The 20,543-nt window shown below is 52.6% G+C and overlaps 1 protein-coding gene across 1 annotated transcript in view; it reads right to left on the bottom strand.

The window, feature by feature from the left end:
* The window catches only part of DCAKD (dephospho-CoA kinase domain containing), a 20,363-nt gene extending 1,426 nt beyond the window's left edge, over positions 1-18,937 (bottom strand). Inside the window, exons 1-4 of the mRNA XM_010832419.1 lie at positions 18,836-18,937; positions 8,338-8,555; positions 7,493-7,696; positions 3,188-3,275 (exon numbers count right to left, since the gene is read on the bottom strand). Coding sequence (XP_010830721.1) covers positions 3,188-3,275; positions 7,493-7,696; positions 8,338-8,449 — 404 coding nt within the window. The 5' untranslated portion in view covers positions 8,450-8,555; positions 18,836-18,937. The remainder of the gene's footprint in view (positions 1-3,187; positions 3,276-7,492; positions 7,697-8,337; positions 8,556-18,835) is intronic.
* Between the last annotated feature and the right edge of the window lie 1,606 nt (positions 18,938-20,543).

Here is a 20,543-nt window from a genome sequence, read left to right as displayed (position 1 = left end):
CCTTGTTACAGGGGTGGGCAGCCCTGGAAGCTCGGGCTTCCCCCCACCTCACCCCACTTTTCATGAGCACCCTAGCACCGCTGTGGGCTACCTAAGCCCCTTAGTATAAATGGGGAGGGGAAAGAGGGGCAGCGGCTGTTTTCTGCCATCTAGGGTCTCTCTGCTTGGCTACCAGGCCTGAGATTCCTTGGTTTTAAGATGGGAGGATTTGGTCACCTGGAATCAGCGACATCCTGCATCCTTGGATGGATGACCTTTACTGAAAGGCCTGGGTCTGCAAGCTAAATGTGTCCTGCAGTTCCCCTGGGGACCAGGGCCTGCGGCATAAAAATCAGCTTCCTGGGCTTCCACAAAGAGCCCTCTCCTCTTCTCCCCACACCCACCCCGGCACATTCAGAGCACAAGGACTGTGCTGAGACGGTGGCCGCTGGGCTGGAGGGCATGGAAGAAGAGAGATGCCCCAACATACTTCCAACAGGAGCAAGGACTTGAGAACTGGATCCCCTTAGCCCTTGGGACAGGACTGAGCACTGCACAGTAGGCCAAGCAGCACCCAGTCTCCCAGTTCCAGAGAAAATACAAAGAATGCCTCTCTTGCCCGCTCTGATGTTACTGCCTGGTCCTTCCTCAGCAAGCTCCCTGTCCTGCTTTGGCTACACAGGCACCGTCCAGCTGTCCTCTGGAGCAAGGTCATCTCTACCAGCCCCCTAGCTCTCTGACTGCCTAAGCCCCTAGATGGGAACAAGGGGGTAAAAGGCTGCAGCAGCTGTTTTCTGCCGTCTGGGGGTATCTCTGCTTTGCCACTGGGCCAGAGTTTTTCCAGTTATAGGATGGGACGATCTGATGACTACAATTTAGTCCCTTTAGTCTACTTGTGGCCTAGACCTGAGGACCTCCTGGGATGTCAAGACAGAAAGGACAGATATAACCTGAACACTAGCCAATTCCAAAGTCACTGAAGACCGAACGTGACAGAAAGTCATTTCTGGCTGACCAATCAAGGAAGACCTTGTATAAAGATGGCGTTTGTACTGGCCTTGAAAAGTTGGTAGGACTTCTGACTTCCTTTGTTAGGAGGACAGCATGCTGTCAAGGTCATGGGGCCAGTTCCCACCAGGCTGAGAACAAGGACTATATGCAATCCTTGTCAGGGACTCTGCAGATCTGTGGCTGGGAAAGTCTGGCTGAGAGAATGGAGACGGCTTGGGGCCACAAGTGAGCATTCATCCTTTAGAGGGTGAGGCTGAGACCAGTGGGCCTCCCGGGATGTGAAGGCAGAACTCGCCGACGGCCCTGCCTGGAGCTCAGCAGGAGTCCCATGTGGTTAGTTTAAGGACTGATGTTGTTTGGGGTAAGTGAATTTTTGCCCAAACATTTACCCAACAATTGGCAAGCTCCTCAAAAAAGTGAATAATCACATTTTGGTATAATCACACTTTGGTAAATCCCCCATATTAGCTCAAATGCCCAAGGGGTAGTTTGCCAGTTAAAGGAGTCCATGTGGGGATGGACTTATTTTTGTTGAGTGTAGATTCCTTTTATGAAAGACAGATAATCTTTCATTTATCTCCTGGATACTCTCAAGAGTCATACAACCACATATGATAACAGCGGGGGATGTATGGTACCTGGGACGCTGGGAAGGCTCTGGCCAGTGAGTGGGGCTGGAGGATCTCCTGGGAAGCTGGCAAATCCACAAAGCCCCATCTATCTGCCAGGAGCCACAGCTGTCTCTTGGCAAAAGGAAAGCATGGGAGGAGGAAGGTGGGAAACGCAGGCCTGAGTCACCTGGTGACTGCAGATGCAACCAGGTCCTAATTTGTTTACTCAGGACAAAGAACCTGCCTGCAAAGCAGGAGACCTGGGTTCAATCCCTGAGTCGGGAATATCCCCTGGAAGAGGGAATGGAAACCCACTCCAGGATTCTTGCCTGTAAAATTCCATGGACAGAGGAGCCTGGCAGGGTACAGTCCATGGAATCACAGTCAGACACGACTGAGCGACTAACACTTTCACTTAAACATGATACTCCGAGGTGGGTTGTTTTTTTTTTTCCTGATCCCTTGGTACAAAGTTTGGAATTATATTAAAACTTCAAGGCAAAGAGAACTGTTTTCATGGAGTCTGCTTGGCCTCAGTTGACAGTCTTTCCCAAACAGGGAACAAAGAAGCCAGAGAGGCTACAGGTTTACACGGGTAGACACAGGCCAGCGAGGGAGAGACGAGGAGGCCTGAGTCCCTGCTCCAGCGGGGGAGAGAAGAGGAGGCCTGAGTCCCTGCTCCAGGCTCAGTAGATTCAGGCTGCCTTTAAATGACAGCCCAGGGCTAGGAGCTGGGAGGGCAAGTGATGCTGGGGGCGCTGAGCACTCCAGGCCCTGCCTCCGGTGTTCCAGGAGCCTCCCCTGCATTAGTCTCTTGAGAAACACCCTGTGCCCAAAATACCTGCAGAGCCAAGGGCCCACCTCTGTGTCTGCTGTATCTGTGGGTGGCATCCCGGAAGTTTCTGGAAGGCAGAGACACCCTGAAGCCTCATCTACACTCACACCCCACTGGGACTATGACTCATTTTCTCTGACAGTTTGATCCTCTTGTTTGCCAAACCTGGATGCCGGTCTGCTCCACATCCTGAGGGATTCTGAGAACAAAGCACCTTCTTTAGCTGAGTTCTGACAGCTCCCTCTCTGCAACTTTCAGTTCATACATATTGCCAGTGGGTGACCCTAGACAAATTCTGTAACTCCTGCCTTGAGTTTCCCATACCCAAGAAATATCAACTCCTGTCCTGACTACCTTATGTTGAGAGGTAAATTGATGTGGGAGCTGTTTGGAAAGTTGAGAAGCGTTACAGGAGGGAAAAGGAAACCACTGAGTAAGAACATGGTCCCCCAGGGCAGGGCCCAGCATCTGGGCTGAAATGCCTCCAAGAACCAGCAGGGGGAGCCCTTCCCAAGCACTAGAGAGACACCTGGGGGCCATCACTTCCCCCATCCACCCCAGGCATATCTGGGCCTGGCTCTATAGAGGTCAGTTTCTACAGGCTCAGGGCACTGCTACCCAAACCCCCTGGGCCTCCTGGTCACCACGTGGGGAAAGGGTAAAATGCGATGGGCCGTTTCACAGGTACGCGCCTTACCCGGGGGGTGCTCCTTTCCAGCCTCGGTGGGGCCAGGCCATGCCATACACTCACCAGTATACCACCACGGTGTGCTTCATGTACTTGAGCAGTTTCTTGGTCTCAAAAAGCAGGGGGATGTCCAGAATCACGTAGCGGTATCCTGGGGAGAGGCCAGGAAATGCACAAACTCAATTCTATAAGCACACACAGGACTACATGCTCAGTGTGGGAATGAGCCAAAACCACTGTCCCCTACCATCAGGAGCTCCCCAGCAGAGTGGGGAGACCTTCTAAGGAAAGGCATAACCTGAATGCTCCTGCTAAGTCGTTTCAGTCGTGTCTGACTCTGTGCAACCCCACAGACAGCAGCCCACCAGGCTCCCCCGTCCCTGGGATTCTCCACGCAAGAATACTGGAGTGGGTTGCCATTTCCTTCTCCAATAACCTGAATGCTAGCTGGTTCCAATGCCACTCAGGACAAAATGTTGCAGAAAGTCATTTTGGGGTGGATGATCCAGGAAGACCTTATAGAAAGGATGGCATTTGTAGTGGCCTTGAAAAGCAGGTAGGACCTCTGAGATTTGAAAATGAGGTGGGCGGAGGTGAGGGTTCCAGGAATGGGAGCGGCTCTGGCTGAAGTGGAGGCCTGGAGCAGAATGAGGCGAGGCTGACAAAGCGGTCACAAAGGGTTGAGTCCCCTGATCTGAAACCCAAAGAGTTGCCATTTCTGAACAGGGGAGATGACACAGCCGAATTATAGGAGACTGGAGAGAGTTTCTGGGAGTAGCTGGGTCCTTTCTGCCCTATTTCACCCACCTTTCCTCAAAAAAAGAGGAAAAGGGGCTTCCCTGGTGGCTCAGTGGTAAAGAACCCGCCTGCCAATGCAGGGGACATGGGCTTGATTCCTGGTCCCAGAAGATCCCACTTGCCAAGAGGCAACTAAGCCAGTATGCCACGACTACTGACCGCAGGCTCTGGAATGTAAGAGCTACAACTACTGAAGCCCGCGCACCCTAGAGGCTGTGCTCTCCAGCAAGAGAAGCCACCACAGTGGGAAGCCTGAACACCGCAACTAGAGAGTAACCCCCACTTGCCACAACTAGAGAAAGCCCAGTGCAAGCAGCAACGAAGACCCAGCACAGCCAAAAATAAATTAATTAAATTAAAAAAAGAGGTTCTCCACCCAGGAGCCAGGTCCAAGCCTGGCTCCCTGCTGAAAAGTCCTGCAACGCTATCTATAGATTCTCCCCAAAAAACTCATATGTGGGCAGCAGGAGCCGCCCCAAAGGAAAGAGGCTGCTTCGTGGCATCAGAGGTAGAGCTCCAGCCAGGGAGTACATGTACTGGTCTGGAGGTGGTGGGGTGGTTATGACTAATACTACAGAACCAACTCCCGCAGGGTAAAAGACGCTGTCTAGCCCTCCTACTATTGCGTTGGCCAAAAGGTTCGTTCGGGTTTTCCTGCAACATCCGATGAAAAAGCCTGAATGAACTTTCTGGCCAACCCAATACAAGCCAAGGCCAGTCAAGGGGGCGGCACCCTCACCCACTGAGCAGACACGTCCCTGAGCTTCTCACCCAGAAACGCTTTGGGCTCCTAGTTCTCGACACCAGTGACCACTGTATAAGTGTCAACAAGCTGGCATGGGTCCAGGAGCAGTGAGAAAGGGCTGGGCGCTGGCTCTGGCCCAGAGACGCCTGCCTGGCTTGGACGATGCCCCACTGCGAACACTTCCAACCACACGTGGTACCATCCCAGGGGCGTCACAGGGCAGCTGTGCTCCAGGTGGTACAGGGGACGCGGTGACCCAAGCCTCTGGGTTTCCTGTTCCTCAGGGCTCGATGCTCAGGAAGCCCAAGAGACGCCTTCAGGTAAAGCCAGGGTTGAGGGAACGGGCTTTGGGACGTGCCTTGGTGTGCGGCCCCTGCTGTCTCACTTTGGCCCCATTACCAAGCCTCGCCTATGTCGGTGGTTGAAAGGATGACCCACCTCACAGGAAGATGGTTAAGGACTACGAGAGCAAAAGTCTGTAAACCACTCAGCTCCCCGTCACCCAGACCCTCACTTGAGGCTCCACAGATGACGGTTGCTATTACTACCATTACCAGTGCTCCTGGAGGAAGGAGGCCGGCAGCGCGGGCTCCCCGCTCCTCCCCAGCCCAGAGCAGGAGCCGAGTCCAGATCCTCCCGGGCCTTTTATCTCCCTTTTCTGCTCCACTCCCATCCCTTTCTCTCCCATCACTGTCCTTTCTCCTCGGCCCCTCTCGGGAGCTTGCGGCCAGCTCTTTGGTTCGCTGGCAAAGGGCTATTCAGCTGTCACATCGCTCCTGCTTGATAAGCTCTGCAAACCATCCTGACTCTATTAAGACATCCGTCTGCCTACGCGGAGACCTCCCAACAGCTGGTGATCTTATCTGACGTTTGATTATACCAACTCTGACAGTTGTATTTGTTATACTCATCAGGGGAAAACTGGGACTGAGGAAGCCACAGCTGTCATCCCCATTTTTCACCTTATCGAGCTGAAAAGAGCTTCCTGGCTTTTATTTAAGTGGTGGTGGTTGGGGAGAGGGGAGGCTGGGTAGATGACACAGTGGGAGAACTTTGGAGCAGGTGACATTATCTGATGTGTAATTTTATGAGGGGAGAGCTGCTGCCACCCTGAAGCCCTGAAGACATACATACTCACACCTGGCCTGGGAGAGATCTCGAAAGGGCAGGAATGAAAGGCAGAAGGCCCCACTCCCGGTTGAGGGACGGGCAGGGCAGTGGGGGGGGGAGCAGTGCAGGGGAGGACAGAAGGGGTCCTGGCACAGACACAAGAGGCAGGACAAAGGCAGCAAGAGTCCAGAGACTCTCCTTGAGGGAGACGGTGGGGAAAGAGGCCTGCAACAAGGAGATGGGGAGCAAAAGCTGGTCTGGCAGGGAGGACATCCAGACCAGTTCCTGCCCGGCCAGGGCTCAGGGGCAGGGAAGGGAGTATCAATGTCCAGGCTGTCTGTCAATTCATCCCTTTCCTTCTGTAGGGAGGTACTGGCCAGGGTGGTGGGGTCAGGGGGGAAGGTCCCCACTCTGTACATGAGAACCTGATGCATGAGAGAATTTGGCCATGATCACAGTGCAAAAGCCTGGAAAAAAACACGAAGGCTCCTCATAGCCTCCAGGAAGCAAAGTCTCAGCCTCGTGACTGGTGACTGACGGCAGACAAGCAGGCAGGCCTTCAACTCAGAGCCTGGGCTGGAGGCTCCAAGTCCCAGAGGCTGGCAGGCAGCTCTGCAGGGCCCTGGGCCAGCCTGTCGCCTGATCCCAAGCCAGGTTCTGGGCTCTCCCCCTTCTCCCGGGGGCTGACCCCATCCTGGACAGTAATGATCAGGCCACCCCTACCCCATGCTGCCCTGAAGAACAGTGCTTGGAATGCAGTGTATGGCTTGGGAAAAAGGCTGCCACAGACCCTGCTTTACAAATATGCTCCCCTCCTTTAGACCTGCCTCATCACTTGTCTGGCCCCGCACATGCCCGGCTAGCTCTCTCCACTGAGGCCCAGCCCTGAAGGATTATCCTCCACTAGAATTCACCCCTGCCAGCCCTGGCCATGCTGGAGCCTCCTACCTTCCACCCTGCAAACTTACTCCCCCAGGCAGCTCAACCAGCACCAACTCTGACCACGGTTTACATTTGCTTGGTGACCCACAGTCATGGTGTGGACTCTTAGTCCCTAAGAACTTTCGAGATGGTATTATTAGCTTCACTTTGCAGAGGAGGAAACAGGCAGAGGGGTGGGCTCACTCTGACAGTCATGCAGCTGGAAACCATGAGGGCTGGGACTTAAACTCTGGTCTTACGACTACATTATTCGTCAAGTATTATATTCCCTGAAGCTTCCCTGGTGGCTCCTCGGGAAAGAATCCACCTGCAGTGTAGGAGATGCTGGTTTGATCCCTTTGTCAGGAAGATCCCCTGGAGAAGGGAATGGCAACCTGCTCCAGCATTCTTGCCTACAGGTTTCCATGGACAGAGGAGCCTCGTGGGCTACAGTCCATGGGGTCACAAGAGTCACACAAGACTTAGCAACTAAACCACGACAACAACATCATTATTACTCCCACCCCTATGAGAAAAACCAGCTTCCTGGAGTTCAGGGCTCAAAAGCCTCAAGCACCTCTTCTCATTAAACTGTCCACTCCCTTAAGAGTTGAGGAACATCACTTCATCTTTCTGGGGCTGGTACCCGGCTACACAGGGGATGCCAATGAGCAGAGTGAATTTGACAGCCTGCATGAAAACTGGTTCCTCCCTCCATGGACAATCTCTGCACAGAAGGGTTTGAGCCTGGAGGAACCGGCTCTGCCCTGCCTGGTCCCAGGTCCAGGACTTACCCCGAAGGAAGTACTTGAAGGTCTCTTTCATCATTTCCTTGCAGATCTCAGGATGGGTGATGCTGTTGAGCAGGTGCCGCCGGTCGGGCTGGTTAAAGATCAGGTCGCCCAGGACCTTGCGATCGATGTCGCCGTTCTCCAGCAGGACCTCGGTGCCAAAGGCCTCCACGATGCGCCGGTGGGCCGGGTATCCCGGCTGGACAACTGGGGCAGGAAGAGGAACCTGGGTCATTCTCTGGAGCCTCCAGGCCAACAAGGACACTCCCAGGGGCTACAGGCAAAATGATGGGGCAACCCAGGGGTGCTTTCAGCTGGAGCAAAGACAAAATGAGGGAGACTTCCTTGATGGTCCAGTGGTTGAGATCCACCTGCCAATGCAGGGGACGTGGGTTCGATCCTTGGTTCAGGAAGATCCCATGTGCTGAGGGAGCCACTAAGCCCACATGCCGTAACTACTGAGCCCGTGTGTCTAGAGTCTGTGCTCCACAACAAGAGAAGCACCACACTCAGAAGCCTGTGCACCGCAAGCAGAAAGCAGCCTTCTTTCGCTGCAACTAGAGAAAAGCCTGTGCAGCAATGAAGACCAAGTGTAGCCAGAAATAAATAAGTAATGTTTTAAAAATCAGAGGAGGGAAAGCAGTTAGGGAGGGGACCAGAGTACACAGAATCCCTCGTGTTGGTCATGGGGTGAGGGGAGGGGGAGGGAAGAGTGAGCAGAAGAGGGGGGGCCACAGGGGCTGGGAGCAGGAGGCCAGGCTGATGGGAAAGGCCTGTGAAAAGGTGAGGCCTGATGGAAGGAAGGAAGCAGAGAGGAGCTGCAAGGTACAGCTGTGCCCACAACTCACTGTGCCGGGCAATGATGTCCACATCGATCACCGCACAACCCAGCTGCTGGAACACCTGGATCACTGAGCTCTTGCCTGAAGCGATGCCCCCTGTCAGGCCCACCAGGAACATCTTCCCAGGAAGGAGGGAGGTCGGTGAGACCAAGAACCAGGAGTCTGGAGTCACAGGGGCCAAGCTCCCCAGTGGTGAGGGTCCTCCACAGGAACGCCGGAAGGACCTGCCCATGGGACAGAGCAGGCCTGGTCAGTGTGGGGCCAAGAGGCTGAGGGAAGGTGAAGCAAAGGCAGGCAAAGCAAGGCAGACACAGCCTGGCCAGGCAGTGCCACGGCTTGAGCTTCAGGGGCTCTGGATCCACCTGAGACAGAAAACTCTTTACCGGGAGGCCTCCGGTATTTTAAAAACATTCACAAAGAAGGCAAACTAACACTATGTAAATTTAGCCATCAAAACGCTGAGCAGGAAGAGCAAGGTCAAGTGCTGTTAAGCAGACAGAGCTTTCTGGAGGTGGCGATACCCCACTGAGGGCAAACTTCCCACAGGAAGGGGACAGCTGTCCCTCTGGGGTGAACCCCAGCCTCCGCTTCCTCGTCTGGACAAGAGGCTCACAAGAGGAAACGGCCTGCCCGTGTGCCCTAGCGCTAGAACTGGGACAGCCTGGGCAGCTGGTCGGAACTGAGAGGAATAATCCCAACTCCTCATCGAAGAAGTGACCGAGGTGAGGAGCCCAGCCGCAGGCAGGCTGGGTGGCCACTTAGCCCAAAGTTTGGAGAAGGATGCAGCATGCCAAGAATAATGAGGAAAGGATGACAGGCTTGGCAGGGAGACAGCCTTAAACCTGGCGTCGCGACTTGCGGCTCTCAGACCGAGAAGTTGCAATACAGCCCAGAGGCTAGAAGCATGTATCCCTTCAAATTCAGCTCCTCCACTTACATGCCATGCAATCCAGGGCAAGTCACTTGCCTCTGGGAACCTGAGTTTTCTCATCCATAAAATGGGGTAAAATGGGGACGACAGAACCTGCCTCCTAAGGCCGTTGTGCAGAAACTCTGCAGACTGACTGAGAAAATGCATCTGTAGCCCTTAGCGCACTACCACTCACATGGTAAATAACCAGGAATGGAGGTGAGGGTGCTGGTGCAGGGTGGACGCTGGGGGTTATGCTCTTGTGGCAAGGCACGGAAAGGAAAAAAGACTTTCATGAAATTAGGTCTCCATTCCTGCAACTGCAGACTCTCACCATAGATTTTAAGCTATGTTGCATTTTCAGTAAACATGGTTACCATGTCCTGGACTTTGATCCCAAGCTGGGAGAAATTAGATCAAAGGCCAGGTCTCTCTCATCCTTCCTTCAGAAGTGTCAAAGGAAGCATTTCCAGGACCTTGAAATCTGTCACAGGACTTTTTTTTTTTTGGTTAAACAGCAGACTACTGTCCTGATTACACTTTGCTTGAGCTTATATTCCAGTAGTCATGTACGAATGTGAGAGTTGGACCATAAAGAAGGCTGAGTGCCAAAGAATTGATGCTTTCAAACTGTGGTGCTAGAGAAGACTCTTGTGAGTCCCTTGGACAGCAAGGAGATCAAACCAGTCAATCCTAAAGGAAATCAACCCTAAAATACTCATTGGAAGGACTGATGCTGAAGTTGAAGCTCCAATACTTTGGCCACCCGACACGAACAGCTAACTCACTGGAACAGACTCTGATGCTGGGAAAGACTGAGGGCAAAAGGAGAAGAGGGCGGCAGAGGATGAGATGGTTGGATGGCATCACTGATTCAACAGACATGAACTTGGGCAAACTCCAGGATGGTGAGGGACAGGGAGACCTGGCGTGCTGCAGTCCAGGGGGTCACAAAGAGTCAGACACGACTGAGCTACTGAACAACAATACTGAAATGAGCCTGCCTCTCCTGAGGACACACCAGTGATGGGGAGGCAGCCGCTTGGATGTGGGCAGGCTGGCTGGGTGGCTCGGGGTGACACCAACCTAGAAGCTGAAATCTGCCCGGGCTCATTCTCATTCAGGGAAGCCTGGGATGGAGACAGGAAAATATCCACCAGTCACCATCCAAACGTAGTTCTGACTAAATTATTAAACCGTTTACAAAGACTGCTCCTCAATCTCTGAGACTGGAGTTGCCCTCAGGTAGGTTTCCCCACAGCTTACAAAAGAGGAGTTAAGGGTTCAGCTGTGAAAGAATTTGTTTTTGGTCCACTCAGCTGATGCTTTGAAATGGAACACCCAACAGCGGCATTCTTCATCCCAATGGTCTCCTATTGTCCCTAAAGCCCTGGGTCTGCTCTTCTGCTGAAGACACACCTGGAGGCACAGAGTGGGGCCGGAGAACTGGCCTCAGCTGAAGGAAAGGACGGGGCCTGCTTCTCCGCAGGGGCCTGACACCTCATCAGTGAGAGCAAGCCGCTGCCACCTGGTCAACCGAGTGTTCTGAGTTGGGTAAGGGAGCCTGGAAGACCACGTGGCTGAGCAGACCTCACCTCCTGCCTGCACACAGGACAGGACCCTTCTGGAGACCTACTGCACCAGGTCTCAGGGGAGAGGGGTGGAGGCACCCAGGGAGTTCTGCTGTGTCCCAGGGCTTGGGACGGGCTATTTGTTTATGATGGTATAGACTGAGAACCAGAGAAGAGGGGACTTGCCCAGGATCACAACTAAAAGCAGAGCCTGGATGGAAATCAGGGCTCCTAACTCTGTGTCCAGACCTCTGCCTTCATGTACTCAGAGAATGGGAAATTAACTTACATTTAAATTCAGACGAAATAAGGAGGGTGCGTCTGTCTACAGGGGTGGAAGAAAAATGATTTCTTAATGATCACACTGGTTTCCCTCTGCAGAACAGGGGGCCGAGTCTAAGGCATGACCACCAGGGCGCAGGCTCAGTGTCTGCCCCTGGCTCCTGGGGTAACCTAGTGAGGATCCCCCCTTCTTGGGGCCCTGGCTGACAATCTGTAGAAACAGACTCACAGTGGCTTGGCCTCCGCTGGGAGGGGCGAGGGGATGGAGGCGTGCATGCCCTGGGAGGCTGTGAGCCCCTGGCTTAAAGACAAATACCAGCTGTTCCAGTCCCATAAGCCCCTCCATAGCTTGCTCCCTCACAAACCGCTGACTGAGCCCCTCTGGGCTTTGCAGCAACCAAAGTGAAACCCAGGTCTTGCCCCTCAGGAAAGCTTGGTGAGACAGTAACAAATGAAACCAGCCAAGAAGAGAACACTGACAGGTGACAGAAAGCTGTCACATGGTACCCACCTTGGGGCTGGGGAGTGCCGTTCTGCCCCCAGGGGCCGCCCGGACCCTCAAGGCTCAGCAAGGAGGAAAGGTTTAGGTTCCAAGCTGCCTGGAAGTCAGGCCCCTGGTCCCACCCAGACCTCCCCCGTAGCTCTGCCCCAGGCACCTACAGGAGCGGTGACCACCTCTGACATCCTCTTCTGGTGTGGCTCAAAATTCATCACTCTGTAGAATCCGCTCCAGTTCCCCTCACGGCACTGCCATCCTAAAGCTGGCTGTGATCTGAATCCCCTGTGAAACTTTAGAAAAAGTGTAGAAGAAACCCAGCGTCCACCCTAGGCCCCTCTCTCTGAATCTAGGGCGCAAACCCGCGTCCCAGCCAATCAGACACCAGAACCCCGGTAAAAATGGAAGGCCGTGGACTGGAGTTGAGAGGCCTGGTCCCAGCCTCTGCACTCTGCCAGAAAACTAGCTGTGATTTTGGGAAGCCTCCTCGGCAGCCTGGCCCAAGGGGGGAAGTGCTCCGAAGAGAGAAACAGCGGAGCTCCAAACACCTGGCCCCGTCTGCTCCTCTGTCTCCACACCTGTAAACATGGGGCTGGACTTCCAGCAGGAACAGCAGCAGCCCCGGGGTAGGCTGTGAGTCACGCTGGTGTGTCCTTCCTCCCCTCCTGTGGTCCAGCGAACTTCCCAGGGTGACCAAGGAATGACAGGCCCACTGGTGGCCGGCCGTCTCCCTCCTCAGCACCCAAAGCTGTTCAGAGCGTTGGCTGAGCTGGAGAAGGAAGGACAACACCAGGGCCCACAGCGACAAAGAGAAGCCAGTGAGTGGGAGCTGGATTCCAGAACTGATTCCGGGCCTGGGATCCCGGAGGGGGTGAGGGGAGCCACATCCAGTCTTTTCTTGTCCCTCTGTCTCCACATCAATGGGAGGCAGCAGGGAGTAAAGAAAGGGTAAGGACTGGGATTGGGGGAGGTCTTCAGCCCTGTGAGGTGACGACAGAATTCTGTTGTGCTCCACTACTGCTGGGCTCCTTGGTTTTAACCTCTTGGGCCCCCATGGTCTGGAGATGACAAAGAAAATACATTTGGGAAGGTTGATCTCCCTTGGAATCTCCCCTGGCAGGGTTTCTTAGGGAACAATGAGTGGACTGCTTCACGGGCCTCCAGACGGCCCCGTGCCATCTGGGGAATTCTCAGTCCACCATGCCCACCCTGCTAACCTAAGCCACCGCACCCTAGACCCCTGCAGGAGCCCGTGACCTGGCAACCCCTCCCCCCAGTCCCTGCCTCACTTCTCTCAAGGCAGCCAGGCTCGTGGCTTAACGTGAACATCTGCTCCTGTCATTCCCGTCTAAAATCTTCGATGTATTTCTCCTCCTCCTCGACTTCGGAGGTCTCTGGGTCCTGTGATACCTCTCACTGTCCACCCCCGCTCCCATCCCCTCCGTCACTCCTCGTCCGCACCTGTGCTCGTCACATGTGCCTGCTGCCTGTCCCTGAACACGCAGGCTCTTTCCTACCTCGGAGCCTCCACGTCTGTGGTTCCCCTGTCCGCCACCCTCACCTCCTGGCTGACTCCTCGAGTCATCCCTTCAGCCAGTCAGGCACCAGGCACTGTTGAGAACAAGGGCGCCTGCCCCCACGGAGCTCACACTCCACTGAAGGAGGCAGTTGGGGAGGTATAGAAACAGAAAGGTCACAATATGTGAAGCAGTGCTAAGTGGGGGAGGGGATCAGGAAGGACGGGGGTCCTTGCTTTAACTGAGGGACCAGAGCGGTCACTCTGAGTCAGGACCTGACAGCAGCAGGGAGCAGGTCACCTCTCTCAGTACAGCCTCGTGCCCCTCTTAATCCACACTGGGCCCCTCACACCTCTCACCACTTCCTTTTCTCTTCTTCCCTTGTGCCCACCCGGCTTTGTACTTCTGTTTGCATGATGATGATTAGATAAAATAAGCTCCACAAGGCCACAAGCTGTGTCCAGCGCTTGGACCTTTTGTCCCTAGCATCTAGTCCAGGGTCCAGGGTCTGTCACTCACCAGGTGAGTGATATTGGTCACCTTATTTAACCTTCCTTTGAGTTATTTAACCCTCATCTGTAAAATGGAGCTAAGGACCCCTACTCTTGGTTGCCATGAAAAGTAAATGAATTAATATATGTAAAGTGCTTAGAACAGTACTTAGCACCCACGGAGCTCTCAACCAAAGCTCCCTTTTCATTTGGATAGTGTTTGATGATCATCGTAGAATGAATAACAGAACAACTCCATGAGCAGGGAAGGGGACCGGAAATACTTGGGGTCACATTCTCCCTTCATCGGCACAGGGGAGGCTCCCAGCATGCTCCTCTATCCATGAGAACACACTGCTCACTGCTAGTAAATCCCTCCTGGAGAAAAGTGGAGACAAACAGAACCCCCGGCGGCTTCAAGCAGAGTAAGGGACTGATATGTGAATGGACATTCTCTGCTCCCTCAGGAGAGCTCAGGGCTTGGTTGGGAGCGAGTTCTCTTGTTCTGCGTATCCCAAGCAACAGCCCCACACCTGCCGGCTGGGGCCAGGAGACTGCTCCCTCATTAACTTCCAGCCTCCTTCCTCCTCTGCAGCCTCTCAGGATTTCACCCTGGGCCGGCCTGACCGGCCACGAGTCTTTCCTTTGAATTACTTTCCAAAGCGGGTGTATCCACTTTGCTCCAATGATCAATATAATCATTCATGAAAACGAGTTGTTCCCTACCTTGGGACCCAATTATTTTCTTGTGGAACCAGAGGTTGCAAAAATATATTGTTTTCCAGTTAACTAGTAAGTGCTATTTTTATCTACGCTTTCCCCATCCTGATCTTTCATTATTGGTGAGAGGCTGCTGTTTAAACCTGAGTCCAAGTTCTCCTCAACCGCTGGACCTATATTAAACCAGCACCTCCTCCTCCGGGTTGCCAGGAGCTGGAGGGAGTCCCCAGAGCAGGTGTGGCGCTCAGCCTGCCTCTCCCTCTGCCCTGCCACCACCAAGGGAAGGCAGGTCTTTCTTCTACAGCCCCCTCCAGGCACACACCACTGCTCCAGGGAGGTTTTATGGGTGGACAGGGAGGTTGTTGGAGAAGGCAATGGCACCCCACTCCAGTACTCTTGCCTGGAAAATCCCATAGATGGAGGAGCTGGGTAGGCTGCAGTCCATGGGGTCGCTAAGAGTCGCACACGGCTGAGCGACTTCCCTTTCATTTTTCACTTTCATGCATTGGAGAAGGAAATGGCAACCCACTCCAGTGTTCTTGCCTGAAGAATCCCAGGACGGCAGAGCCTGGTGGGCTGCCGTCTGTGGGGTCACACAGAGTCGGATACGACTGAAGTGACTTAGCAGCAGCAGCCCCAGCAGGGAGGTTGTTTGGACTGGACAACTATGCTAGTGCCACACAGAAAAATGATCACAGGGAAGGCCAAACCCCAGGGGCTGTGAAGTCAAGGGCCTCGGCTGGGATGGCAGCCACGTGGCCTTGGGCAATATTCTCCAGCGCTGTGGGCTTCTGTGTCCTTAAATATAAAATGGGATTAATAATGACTACTTGGGACTTTCCTGGTAGTCCAGTGGTTAAGACTCCAAGCTCCCAATGCAGGGGACCTGGGTTCAATCCCTGAGAGGGAGCTAGGATTCTGAATGCTGCATGGCCCAGTCAATAATAACTACGCACAGGGGTTTCATCAGGGCTGAACGAGGTACATATGCCACCATCGCCTCATCTTTCCTAACTCCACGTGTGACACGTCTGTGGTGGCGGTCTACTCCTTTCCCTGAAGGGCACCTCTGTCCTTTCAGCTGCTCAACCCCAAACCCTGAGCATCCTTCCGGTTCCTCTCTCACAATCTTCATCCAACCCACCTGCCCCCTGCCAGCTCTACCTCCCAGACACGCCTGGTTCCCCCCAGCCCCGCGTCTGGCTCCCAGGTCACTGCAGTGAGTGATCTGCTGCCGCCTTTGCGCCCTGACAGTCTGCTGGTCACACAGCAGCTAGTGTGATCCTAAGTCAGATCACATCACCTCTCCGTCTCAGAGTTCCTGTGTGTCTCCGGAGAGACTCAGCTCCAGCCTCTCTGGGCACCTCCTCCCACTCCTCCCATCAAATGAGACTCTCCAGTCATCTTGGCCCCTTGATACCCCTTGACTGTGTTGGGCACCTCCCACTTCGGGCCTGTGGACATGCTGGCTGTTCCTTCCACATGCAGGACCCTTTTCCCAAAGGTCACAAGACCCCTTTCCCCTTCTCTGTCCCACTGCTACCCAATTAGACTGTCCTGAATATATAAAGTAGCATCCCTCTGTTTCCCTCATGTTCCACTTTTCTTCACTGTGCTTATTATTATCACCCCTCAAATATGTCTACGTGATTATTTGATGTAATGTGCCTCTCCCCCTAGAATCCGAGCACTATTGTATTTAAGGTGCTTAAAACAGGGCCCAATAAGTAGAAGGGCCTCAAAAAGCATCTATTGAATACACAAAGTGTTAGTCGTTCAGTTTGCAACCGTACAGACTGTAGCCCTCCAGGCTCCTCTGGCCACGGAATTCTCCAGGCAAGAATATTGACGTGGGTAGCCATTCCCTTCTCCACAGGATTTTCTCGACCCAGGGATCGAACTCTGGTCTCCTGCATTTTGGGTATTTTTTACCATCCGAGCCACCAGGGAAGCCCCTGAATACATGAAGCACACAGCTAAATGTCCAGCTCATGGGTAAGCAGGGTTAGGGTTAGTTGCTCATTCTGAGGCAGGAGGCAGATGCCCCTACCCCCACCCCCCAGGGTAAAAAAAAAATGGAGATTCATTCTCTATTGACCAAAAAACTCCAAGACGTTAATAGCAGGACAATTAAGGGAGGAGGCTGGACCCTGCAGAGACCACATATTTCTCATTCCTGAAGTCAGGAGACCTCCCTGAACACACGTGGGCCGAAAAGGTTCCTAGGAGGCCAAAGGGGAATCATGTCAAGGGATGATCTACCCAGATGCTTTTTCGGTAGGATCCATCTTGGCTAAAAGATGCGTACGCCCACATGGAAGGATCTTAAGATATAACGAATATGGACCGTGAACCAGGCAAATCATAATGACTGGCCAAAGGAAATAGGGAAGAAATACCCCATAAAAGTAATTCAAACTACCACGAAGGCGAGACTCAACAACTCAGGGACCCTCCCTTTGAGTCTGCCCCGTGTGTCTAGCCACACGTACTGTACTCTTTCCTCCTAATAAATACTTTACTTGCTTCACTACTTTCCATCTTTGTGGAAATTCTTTTCTGCAGAGCTAAAGGGCCAGGGCCCTTGTCACTTACCACTGGTCTAGTGGCTAGGATCCAGTGCTTTCACTGCCGCGACCCAGCCTCAACCTCTGCTTGAACCCAAGCCCCACTCCAAAGCCACTGCAGGCTGAGGTCACATGAGATCAATTCTAGCAAATATACAGGGATACATACATGAATTAAAAGAAAACGTTCCACTCAGCTTATTAAGAGAAGCATTTCAAATAAGAGTTAGGTTTAACAATGATTAAAACTAGTTGTTTTGGTCAGTTTTGTACTTTACAATTTTGGAACTCAGTCTAAAAGAAAATGTTTAACAGTATGACAACACAATTTTCAAAAATGTTTTAGTTTTTATAAGTATTTTTGTAGCAGAGCAGAACAACAAACCAAAGACTTTCAAGTATAAAACTGATTTGACTAGAAAAAGAAATTCTGCGGAGGAAATTAAGTGGAAATAGGAGTTTAAGGAGGAAAAAGTAACATGTAAAATTTCAACTGTTCAATAAAAGCTGGTTCATGTAATCTTTTGTAAGGATGAGGGAACATCAAATCACTATGGTATTTAGATTCCTTTGCAGACTTAAGTGCCTTGACAGTTTCATTTTTAAGATGTCAATATTTACAATTAACCAGAAATCACGGTCTTTGCAACTATTGAAACTTTCAGAGAAAAATTTAAGCAACCTAAAAATGTGAAGAGTGGGTAGTTTTCAAAAGGAAGCTGAGCTCAATGGCTACTGCTGGCCTGCCTTCAGTCGTAAAGGCACAGGAACCAAATGAGGTTCTGAGCCCTTTGAACACGCTTCCCATAGGGACAGATTCAGACCTTGCTCAAGAGACAGAAGAGGATTTGGGGGGAATTTAGGGCCCTCGTAAGGGAAAACTACCCCAACCGGATTGTCCACTTCCTATCTCTATTATGTTACCGTGTCCCCAGGCTTGTCTGCACCCTGCCAAATCCATCTGATTTACTTAGGCAAATCTGCACTCCCGGCCCCAAAGAAAACACATTTCAAAGTTTTCCATTTCCTCAACTTTAAAACTAGGACTCAATTTCAAGGTTCATTCGGGTGAAAATTTCCCCATAACTAAGAGACAGAAAATTTTTTGCAAACTTCGTAAACAAACTCAGCGCCAGAGGCGCCAACGCCTCCATTTGGGGAGCGGGGAGAGGGGAGAGAAGTAGGCTGCCCTTTTCATCAACGCAAGAGTTGGGAACTCCACGCCATCAATGTTTCACGTGAGCAAACAAGAGTCGGAGCGGTACCCACAGTCACACAACTGGAAATGGCAGAGGCTGGATTCAAAAATCAAGCAGATCTGACCACAAAAGTCTGAAGTGCAGGGGGTGGTTATTTAGTCTCTAAGTCGGGTCGACTCTTGCGGCTCCATTGACTGTAGCTGCCAGACTCCTCTGTCCATGGAATTCTCCAAGCAAGAACCCTGGAGTGGGTTGCCATTTCCTTCTCCAGGGGAGCTTCCCATCCCAGGGATCGAACCCGGGTCTCCTGAACTCTGCAGGCAGATTCTTTACCGAGTGAGCTACGAGGGAAGCGGCTTTGGCCTAAACCTTGGTTTAAATTCACTATTTCCACTGCTTTCTAGTTGTAAACCTGTTTCCACAGCTCTAAAACATCACCTTACTTAGTAGGGTTGTTGTCAAGGCAATGAGCCACGGAGGTAAAAGCGCTTGACCAAGAGCTGCTACATAGTATGTGCTCAATAAACTGTAACCGAGGCTCAAAAGAAAGGCGCGTATTCTACGCCAGCCCAGCACCGCTACTGCGCCGAGAATACGGCGCCTGGACACAATGCCTCCAGGCTGGACGAAGCCCTTCAAGCGCGGGAGCCTGAACGCCAGAGTAGACAAAGCGGCCCCAGGGGCCGCAAACCGGCCAGCCCCCTAACCCGGGTCCGGCCGCTCCCACTTGCCCATGCGGCGCGCTACGTACCCTGGGACTCTGACCCGGCTTGGCCGCCGCCGCTCGCCCAATCTCAGAGGCGCTTACTGGGTGGCTCTCTGAAGACAGGCGGGTGCTCGGGAGCGCGCGCACGTGGACCGGACGTCCGGCCAGCTGAAGGTGGGCGGGGCCGGCGACTGGGGGCGGGACCCGGAAGGCGCCCCTCCCTAGCGTGCTGGGCAGGTGGGGATCGCAGGATTATTCTGCTCTGGGCGCTAAAACATTCCCAAGCTGGAAGAAACCCGGGGCGGGCGGGGCCTAGCTTCAAGTTCAGGACTGGCCACCACTAGCTGTGCAGCCTCTGGCAATGGTTAACAATAGCCATGGTAGTGGCTACTGCCAAGTCTTAACAGCACTCTGTAAGCATTCTCCTTGAATCTTCACAGTCCTTGAGGTAGATACCATTACCATCCCCATTTTTTAATTATTTTGGCCTGGCTGGGCAGCTTGCGGGATCTTAGTTCCCCGACCAGTGATTAAACTCCACCCTCATCAGTGAAACTGCAGAATCCTAACCACTGGACTTGTTGCAGGAAGGGGAACCCCTTCCAGGGTCTGAAACTGGGCTCTTGTCTAACACTTGGAAATGAATTGTCCGAGGAGACACATGTGGTGACAAACCAAGAGATTTTATTGGGAAAGGGCTCCCAGCCGGAGAGCAGCAGAGTAAAGGAACCCAGGAGAACTGCTCTGCCACGTGGCTCGCAGTCTCTGGTTTCATGGTGATGGGATTGTGCTGTCTTTAGCCAATCATTCTGACTCAGAAGTCCTTCCTGGTGGTGGACACCTTGTTCAGCCAAGATGGATGCCAGTGAGAAGGATTCCAGGAGGTGGTCAGACATGTGGTGTCTCCTTTGGACCTTTCCGGAACTCTTCTAGTTGATGATGGCTTATTAGTTCTGTGTTCCTTACCTGGACTGTCTATCGTAAAACAACTCACGCAAATGGTTACTATGGTACCTGGCCAGGGTGGGCTGTTTCAGTCAGTGTGCTTCCCCTAACAGACTGCTAGGGAATTCCCAGAAACTGACATTTTAAAAAATATATATTTATTTACTTGGCTGTGTAGGGTCTTAGTTTTGGCACGTGTTATCCTTTGTTGTGGCACATAGCATAGATTCTCTAGCTGTGGTATGCAGGCTCAGTAGTTGTAGAAGCTGACATATAAAGGTTAATCCGTTTACCATGAATATTGGCTATGGAGCTCATTCTATGCTTACAACCCTAGCCAAGTCACTTAGCCTCTCTGCTCTTTCGAAATGCAAATATTGGCTACTGTGCTGCTTGTTGAAAGAATTGAAAATACATAAAAGCACCTAAGGGTGCTCCACATATAGTTCAGTTCAGTTCAGTCGCTCAGTCGTGTCCGACTCTGTGACCCGATGGATTGCAGCACGCCAGGCTTCCCTGTCCATCACCAACTCCCAAAGCCTACTCAAACTCATGTCCATTGAGTCGGTGATGCCATCCAACCATCTCATTCTTTGTCATCCCCTTCTCCCGCCTTCAATTTCCCCCCAGCATCAGGGTCTTTTCAAATGAGTAGGTAGTCCTTAACTCAGACCCTGCCTCCACCTCCCTCTTCCTAAACTGTCCCTCTGCTTTCAGCGGCAAGGCAGGAAGCTTGTCTTCACCGCTAGTGTGCTCAGCGCCTGGCCCAGGGTCCAGCATACGAGGGATCCAATAGATTGAAGGAGGA

The sequence above is a fragment of the Bison bison genome, unplaced genomic scaffold, assembly GCF_000754665.1.
Source record: "Bison bison bison isolate TAMUID 2011002044 unplaced genomic scaffold, Bison_UMD1.0 scf7180017861046, whole genome shotgun sequence".
NCBI lineage: Eukaryota > Metazoa > Chordata > Mammalia > Artiodactyla > Bovidae > Bison > Bison bison.
This window is presented reverse-complemented; position numbering and strand designations above follow the sequence as displayed.